This window comes from Triticum dicoccoides, chromosome 3A, assembly GCF_002162155.2.
Source record: "Triticum dicoccoides isolate Atlit2015 ecotype Zavitan chromosome 3A, WEW_v2.0, whole genome shotgun sequence".
Classification (NCBI taxonomy): Eukaryota; Viridiplantae; Streptophyta; class Magnoliopsida; order Poales; family Poaceae; genus Triticum; species Triticum dicoccoides.
Genome location: NC_041384.1, coordinates 53,215,907 through 53,224,729, shown reverse-complemented (window position 1 = coordinate 53,224,729; position 8,823 = coordinate 53,215,907). Strand labels below are relative to the sequence as shown.

Sequence of the window (8,823 nt, the reverse complement as noted above, 5' to 3'; positions counted from 1 at the left end):
CTGTGAGCTCCTTTGGTTAGACAGACATAGGGAGGAGTAGCTTGTCTTGTCGCCCCCCCAACCCAATCCCTTTATATCTGTGGTAGCTAGTCCATGATGCCACAAGCAAGCGTGGCCATAAATTCAGAGGTTTTTTCTTTTCTCTTTTGGATGAAATAAATTTAGAGGTTGAGAGAACATTTGGGCCAGAAATTTCATGACAGGAAAGCGGTGTGAGACGGGACACGTCTGTGGAGCAGCCGACAGCGACGTGGAGGAGGAAGAAGATGAACAAGACAGCCGTACAAATGACCGCCTCTTTTCTTTTCTTACCACCTCCAGCTCCAGCTCCATCGTTTTACCGCTTGTTACTGCTACCTCCGTTCCGTGGTGGTCATGGCGGCTTGCCTCTCCCCACGCTCCCTCGCCAGGCCATCCACCGTCGCCGGTGCTGGACCCCCAAGCCTTCCTCCCCCCCCTCCACGGCCACCTACAACCAGCGCCACCGCTGCCGGAACATCGGAACTAGCTCCGGCGCCATCTCTGCCCGCGCCTCCCCTGCGGCCCCTGTCACCCAGGGCCTTGACGCCGATGATTTCCGCCACCCGCTCGACAAGCAGGTCAGTTCCTAGCTTTGTACTAAATCAACGACAATTAATATGGATCGAATGGAGTACTTTATATTTCTTTTCTTTTTCTCTATGTGTTGTTTGATTTGGTGTTCTTCTCATACGGATATAGGTATGCATGCCCCTAATCATCTTCTTGTTTTGCAGAACACTTTGCTGCTCAAAGCAATTCCAGGGCTCAATGATATAGGCAAGGCTTTGCTAGGTACTCCAATTCTCTGTTTTCCACCTATCATTTCATACCCCAAGATGATCTGCTTGCAGAAGCTAACATTATTTTGCTGATGCAGGGCCGGTTTCTGAGCAAGTTATGGTTCTTCAAAACATCGGATCGTCCGTTCTCGTCTCTGAAAACCAGGTCCCTCTGTCAGATCTTAGAACTTACAGTACCATTTCTAAAAATCACCATGTTTTAGTGCACCCGGACTGAATCCACAACCTGTTGTTTGTCTTTTAGTTGCCTGAACTTCACCAGCTTATGACCGAAGCTGCGAAAATCCTGAACACGGAAGCACCCGACTTCTACATACGGCAAAACCCTGTCCCTAATGCTTACACCTTGGCGATAAATGGGAAAAGGCCGTTCGTCGTCGTCCACACGAGCCTCGTGGAGCTGCTCACTAGAAAGGAATTGCAGGTAAGAAAAGACCATCCAAATAGGCTGGTGAATTATTAACACATGACTAGTAACCGCTGAATGTATGCGAATTACTCATGTGGAGTTAGTGTGTTTTGGTTAGGCTGTTTTGGCACATGAGCTGGGTCACCTCAAGTGCGATCATGGAGTCTGGCTTACCTTTGCCAACATACTAACAATGGGGGCATACACTGTCCCTGGTAGGCCCTCTATCTTTCTTATTCCACACAATGTCATGTAATTGGCAGGCTGCTATGCGATTCATCTGATGGTAACTGCATGTGTTCACTCCCTTCAGGTTTGGGTATGGTTGCCGGGTTCCTTGAAGAACAGCTGTTCAGGTGGCTGCGAGCCGCGGAGCTGACCTGCGACAGGGCGGCTCTTCTCGTAGTACAGGACCCCAAGGTACCATTTTCTAGCAAACTACTCCCTCCATTCCTAAATATTTGTCTTTCTAGACATTTCAAATGACTACTACATACGGATGTATGTAGACATATTTTAGAGTGTAGATTCACTCATTTTGCTCCGTATGTAGTCACTTGTTGAAATGCCTAGAAAGACAAATATTTAGGAACGGATGGAGTAGTTCTTTTCTTCTTCTATAAGTTGATAATAATCACTGATTCATGTAAACTGTTTTAACAACATCCATCATCTAATCTGACTCTGAATCTGATACGCCCATGTTTACATTACTGTCAAGAGGTTGTCATCTCAGTCCTGATGAAGCTCGCGGGAGGATGCCCGTCCCTGTCGGACCAGCTCAACGTGGACGCCTTCCTGGAGCAAGCCCGCTCCTACGACAAGGCCTCGTCGAACCCGGTCGGGTGGTACATCCGGTCAGTTTAATTCTGCATGAACCTGTGAACTTGTTAGGCTGCATCTTAACTGACATTGTGAGACTGTTGTGATGATGAACAATGTGTTGTGCTTGTGTGTTGCAGGAACGCTCAGACGAGGGAGCTGTCGCACCCTCTGCCCGTGATGCGAGCCCGCGAGATGGACGAGTGGTCGCGGAGCCAGGAGTACAGGACCCTGTTGCAAAAAATGTTACGGTAGCCAGTCAATCTGTGTATGAAATGGATTGAAATAGAAGCTAGCTTTGGAGTGGTGGTGGTGGTGGTACAAAACTAAGGAAGCAGTAGAGCTGAGTAGACCTAGGTGTCCCATATTGTCGTCCTATATAGGTAAAATGTTTGGGGCACCTAAGCACCATGCAGGTAAGTCCCATGCGATTGACCACTTTCCAAATATTATTGCATGCCATACCTGGCATAATAATGCATGTTATTATAATACCTTGTAATTTTTTTCCATCTATAAAATGACGTCCTAGTTTGCTTATAAATATGTACGCATTATAATACCTTGTGTATGCTCTCTTGCTTTTGTCTTGTATTCGTAACCGGAATACAACATGCACACACATACGCTGCACCCATCTTTATATTTTTGTTCCTAAAAATAAAAAGATATTGCCATGCCTATCATAAGATTTTTGTCCTAGGTATCATATACCTAACACTAAGAATTTGTGTACATATAATAGTATGTATATAACAGAAACATATAAATGATATACCCAAGGTACGATAGAGAGAAATAATATAGCGAAGAAATATATGTCCCAAAAGTGATATACCCCTGAATGATAATTAAAGTATGATAATAACAAATATATTTTTAAGTGCATACTCAAGACTCCGTAAAATATATATATGTGCAAAAAAATGCATATACCCATAAGTGCATACTCAAGTCTCCGTAAAATATATATATGTGCAAAAAAATGTATATACCCGTAAGTGCATACTCAACCCCCCGTAAAATATTTTTAAGTGTATATTCCCATAAATGTACGTACCCCAACGTGAAATTTATGTGTATATACTCAAATATAAAATTTATTTGTACATACCCGAACGTAAAATATATGTGTATATATCCCGACATAAAATTTATACGCATATACCTGACAGATATGTATCCGAGGTATGATACCTGAGGAATATGATACTCGATAAATTATTCTACCATGAATTATGGTTTAATTATTAAGTATTTCTCACATACCTTACTACACGTTCATCCTTTGAAATTAGTAAGATTTAATGCATTGATGACTATCCATTAATTTAAACCATAAATGGTTGCCATGCATGCACGCATGTTGATTAATAATGCCATATACAATCACATTAATGGTTTACCATATCAACAGCAACGTCACCATCTAACGGCTATGAAAGCAAGGTGCCTGGGACACCTAGCAAGGTGCCTGGGACACCTAAGTGTCCCATATTGTCGTCCTATATATATATATATATATATAGACACACACACCAATACATGCAACTGAAGGTAGATTTTGAATAACCATTTATACGTTGCAGTCTATTCACTATTGTATTACACACAAGCTGTGCGCTGATTTCTTTTATCTTTTTTGCAAGTTGTGTGTTGTTGAATAGGGTGTATATATACATCAATACATACATGCAACTGAAGTAGATTGGGTGTAAATGTTTTATACGTGCCTTTGAATAACCATTTATACATTGCAGTCTATCCACTCTTGTAATACACACAAGCTGTGCGCTGATCTCTTTTATCTTTTTTGTAAGCTGGGCATTGTTGACTCCTGGTAGAATGTCAGAGTGAATCTGTGAGTAATTTATTTTTGTACCATCACTTGGTTTCTTTTTTTCTTTTTCTTTTTTTTAATGTGGGTGACCATGACTTGGTTTCGATATCTTGTGGGTTTGAAGTCTTTATTTTTGTAGGGCACATCTAGATGTGCCCTAGTTATTGCACATCTAAGTGAGTGAATCAAGCACAAAGAGAAAAAGAAAAAAAAGAAAAAAATATCCACACGAATCTCGATGTAAGATCAATGACATAGGACTTAGATGTGCAATACTTATGGCACATCTAGATGTGTTTTAGCAAAACTGTTTTTGTAGTTACTTTGGTTGTTTTTGGCCTTGATATAGCTTTGGAAGGATTAGCGAAAACATCTCTGGACAACCGGTACCGTCTAGAAGAAAAACAAAAGGATTGAAAAAGAAAACAAAAGACAGTGACCAAGAAAACGAGCTACCCCTATTAAGTTCCCCACATCCATGATCCATCCACCATCCATCCAGACCCAAGCAAAGAGTTAGGGGATAACGACGCAGTGCCAACCAGAACCAGCAGCGGCGGCGAGATGCTTCTTCCTCTTGTTGCCTCCTCCTCTGCATCCACCGCCTCCGCCGGCTTCTTCTCCGGCTCCGGCCGCTCCTTCCTCCGAGATGCTTCTATCGTCCCACATCACCACACCCACCACACCTCCAGCTCCGGCTGCAGGGTAGGTAAGATGTACTTATATTCCAGTGATCTCTCCTCTTGCCTAGCCTGTTGAACTGAACCAATCAACCTTGGCAATTCAGAGCTTAATTCAGGGCGTGAGCAAGGTGGGGTTGCGGTATGGATCGAATCCCCTCCTCCTACGCTCGTCGTTGGCCCCTCCTCCGTCGCATCATTGCTTCCGACGAGCACCCGCCGGCGGCAGAACAGTCGTCGTTGCAGCAGCAGCAGCTGCTGCTGCTGCTGACAGCAACTACTGCCTAACAGCAAAAGATATAGTGCGTGCCCCCTCCCTCCCTACCACACTCAGTATCACCAAATTAACTGAATCTATTGTACCACGTGTAGCTGAGTTAATTGTGAGAGTATGTATGTTCGTCTGCCTCTGCATGCAGCGTTGTGTGGTGATGGACATCGAGGGCACCACCACCCCCATCTCCTTCGTCGCCGACGTGCTCTTCCCCTACGCGCGCGCCAACGCCCGCGCCCACCTCGCCGCCACATACCACACCCAGCAGACCCGGGAAGATGTCGCCCTACTCCGCGCACAAATCGACGAGGATCTGGCAGAGGGGGTCACCGGCGCCGTCGCACTCCCACCGCCCGACGACATCGACCAGGACAAGACCATCGATGGCCTGGTGGCCAACGTGCAGGCCATGATCGACGCGGACCGGAAGCTCACGGCGCTCAAGCAGCTGCAGGGCCGCGTGTGGCGGCGGGGCTTCGAGAGCGGCGAGATCAAGGGGGAAGTCTACGACGACGTCGTCCAAGCTCTCGCGGAGTGGGACGCGAATGGCATCAAGAGCTACATCTACTCCAGTGGCAGCAGGGAGGCGCAGCGGCTCATCTTCGGCAACACCGCTGCCCACGGTGACCTCCGGCGATACCTCTCCGCCTTCTTCGACACCAACGTCGGGTACGCATACGGTAGCAATGTAACATCATCGTACATTCCACTTCATCTGCATTTGAACCCTGATGCCATGGATGCTGAGGTTGCAGTGGCAAGAAAGAGTCTCGCAGTTACTACGAGATCTGGCAGACTCTCGGCGTCGACAGCCCGTCCCAGATACTCTTCCTGACCGATGTCTACCAAGAAGCCACCGCCGCAAGGGATGCAGGTCAGCAGAAACCACACTGATCACACCATTCCATCCCTTGTTTTAATTTCACTCATCAATTCTCAAACAGCATCTTATATATAACTGAATAGAACACGGCATTTCGTTCAAAAAACCTCCACACTCACGCTATCAAAAGCAGCCAGTAATATATGTTTGAGACTCGGGATAAACAAGCAGCGCTTCATAAAATAAGCTGCGTTCGTAGATCCATAGTGCTTGTCTTTCACATACTCACAGGTGGCTTCATTCATCTACTGGTTTTGCAGGTCTTGAGGTGCTAATATCGATCAGGCCTGGAAACGCGCCGCTTCCTGAGGATCACGGCTTCCAGACCATCACGTCGTTTGCTCAAATCGCCACCTGAATGCCACAGAGAGCTCACCCCTGCCATATGTGCACAAGAGTATCATTTATAAAGGGAAACCATCTGATCTCAAAGCTCTCTTTTTTTTACCGTGTACACTAGAGCAGTTGCAACTCATTAAGTTGCAACCACAAGAGTCGGTACAATTGTCTCAAGCCCTTGTGTAAAACCATGACTCGCTATCAGCAGGTTTCCTAAAAGCAAACACATGTGGGTATTTTATCAAAACCCTGGTACTGAAATTCGTCCATGAAATATAAGGTATTGAGTGATTTTACAAGTGTCTGGTTCAACACCACGCATTAATAAGAGAGTGAGACGAACCTTGTTCTCGTTTTGCATCTACTTCAACATAACATGGTATCCAGTCAAACGCAAAAACTGGCACATGTATTTCCTCAGCCTTGAATGACTGCCATTACAAATGTACAAAAAGGTAAACACACATAAATTGCAGAAAAAGGGCAACTAATCAGCAGCACAAGAATCCACCGTGTGGCAAAAACATGAGATAGCAATCCATGCTCCCTCACCTCAACCTTGCATTTCAATATCTGTGGATTCAATCTCCATACTGTTTGATTGAACAGAAGCTACCAGATCCTCAATTCTCAGAGGAGCATGCCTGGCAGCATACTGGAACAAAACCTGAAACACACAAAATCAACAAGTTAGCTACATGTGGTGGGTACAGGAACATTGATTGAAACAGTGCATGGTCATGTCGTCACTTACTTTGGAGTGGCTGTCAGCAAAAGTACGAGAGCGGTTCAACTTTCCGGCAAGTTGCAGCTCACCAATCTCCATCTTTCCATCCACAAGTTTCACACTTTCATCTCTTACACTGAAGCGAAGAAGGTTCCCTGGCCGCAGGTTTGACTGCACAAAAAGCACGATCACATTAGTATGTTTGTGCTTAAAACATATTCAGAAGTGGGATACAGACAGGCATCACTGTACAGGAAGGCATGTAAAATGAGAAAGAGCATGTGACGGCCAAAAAATCAATCTGTCAAACCTAAGTGTGTCACCACAGAATTAAGGAACGAGCATGGACATGAACCAGATGATAATAATCAGCTATAAGATGATGCTCTAAGGCTCTACATGGTAGGCCATGTGGCGACACATTTGAAGAATTGAAGTTTATTTGCACCTAACAGGGAGGGAAACACCACGACTCAAATCCTGCATGCTAATTTACTCATATTTTGTGGAAATAAGCTGCATTTTGAAATCGTACCTTCTGGATAAATTCGTTGTCCAAGCTACCAAATGCAATTGGAGGATCATCAGAAGTAACTAGCTTTCCATCCTCTTGCAGCTCCAACACAACCTGATAGCACAGGACAAAGGAAGGTCAGTAAAACTATTAAGGGATGAAGTGAAGCGGTAGCAGGCACAAAAATTACCAAAAAAAAAATCATATTTTTAACAAAAGAGTAATCTATAGTCGCTACAACATGAATCAAATAATAGAGAAAAAAACTTACGTGTTGCTCAGTTGGAACTTGTCCCTCGCTATCTGTATCAAGAAGGTATTGGCTGCAGGTATTGTCTTTCCATACTAATGTAAGGGGTGTGATTCCAGCTTGATAATGTGCATGCCTGATAAGAGAACAAAATCACCTAGATCGGTCAATTCAATGCTCTAAATTATAAAACGGAGTGAACATCTTACAGTAAAGGTATGGAAACAGAAGTTACCTGTTATAGAACAGCAAGCCATCTTTAACATAAGGTGTGCTTCCCGAATATGCTGTTTGAAGGCCATCAAGCGTGGACTCATACATAGGGACAACACTGAATCTATACCGATGGTATGCCGATGGAGGATCACCAGCAGAAGTCTCCGTAAGCTTGGAGTTCACCCAGAAAAATCTGAACTCGGCAGTGCAGTCATACAGCGAATAGCCTCGCCAACAAATCATATCAACGATGTAGTACGTCTCATCAGGCTGCAGCACAACAACACAAGATGCGCCACAAAGATTAGAAACAGGCCCGAAAGCAAGCAAGTAAATTAATCCAGCAACCAGTGGCATCAAATAAAAATTGTTCGCTTGGTTACCTCATGGAATATGCAGTCGAGGATAGAGTAGGAGCTTGCAGGGCCAGAGAGCCCTTTCTTTGACCCGTTGGGCAAGGCGGAGGGGAACCGGTGAAGAATCGTTCCGTTACGGAGCCTGCTAATCGTGATGCCGTTCGACGACACGACCATGCATCGTTTGCCAGCAGGTCTGGCAGAAACATGCCTGCATATAGAGAAAAATTGTTGAAACAATGTCAATCCTTCTTCATCTGTAATAACATGACTTGTCAGTCTAATGCTAGTGCTATTTCACAACAGTCGGCTAAAGTAAGGTGTATTAATTGTAAGCTAGCTAGAAGATGCACAAATATTGGCATATTGCTACAGTAGGGTGAGGATGAACTAGCAAGGGTATGTGTGTTGCTATCCATAATCAAAGAGTCATCTTTGGAGGGGACTAGAGCCGAATCGAATGAAATCGAGACGAGGGGGGAGATGGGGAATTACCAGTCGCGGGCGAGGTGGGGAGGGGCGTCGACCATCCACTCGGGGAGCATGATCTGGCGGGCGAACCAGCGGCGCTGGTCGGGGCCCCGGAGCTTGGCTGCGGCCGACGCGACGTCGGCGACGGTGGGATCATGGCCGCGTTCGTCGCGGGCCTCGAGGGAGGGCGGGGGCTGGTCGGCGGCGGCGGGGGAGGAGGG

General features: G+C 45.5%; 1 protein-coding gene and 1 pseudogene across 1 annotated transcript in view; one reads left to right on the top strand and one right to left on the bottom strand.

Annotated features, from left to right (window-relative positions):
- Positions 1 to 360: 360 nt before the first annotated feature.
- On the top strand, positions 361 to 6,367 carry LOC119267041 (annotated as a pseudogene).
- Positions 5,754 to 8,823, bottom strand: part of LOC119267042 (snurportin-1-like) — a 3,559-nt gene continuing 489 nt past the window's right edge. The window contains exons 2-10 of the mRNA XM_037548342.1: positions 8,627 to 8,823; positions 8,159 to 8,342; positions 7,795 to 8,045; positions 7,581 to 7,695; positions 7,331 to 7,423; positions 6,823 to 6,966; positions 6,621 to 6,735; positions 6,412 to 6,499; positions 5,754 to 6,281 (exon numbers count right to left, since the gene is read on the bottom strand). The exon at positions 8,627 to 8,823 is cut by the window's right edge and continues 7 nt beyond it. Of these exons, the coding sequence (XP_037404239.1) occupies positions 6,622 to 6,735; positions 6,823 to 6,966; positions 7,331 to 7,423; positions 7,581 to 7,695; positions 7,795 to 8,045; positions 8,159 to 8,342; positions 8,627 to 8,823 (1,098 nt within the window). The 3' untranslated portion in view covers positions 5,754 to 6,281; positions 6,412 to 6,499; position 6,621. The remainder of the gene's footprint in view (positions 6,282 to 6,411; positions 6,500 to 6,620; positions 6,736 to 6,822; positions 6,967 to 7,330; positions 7,424 to 7,580; positions 7,696 to 7,794; positions 8,046 to 8,158; positions 8,343 to 8,626) is intronic.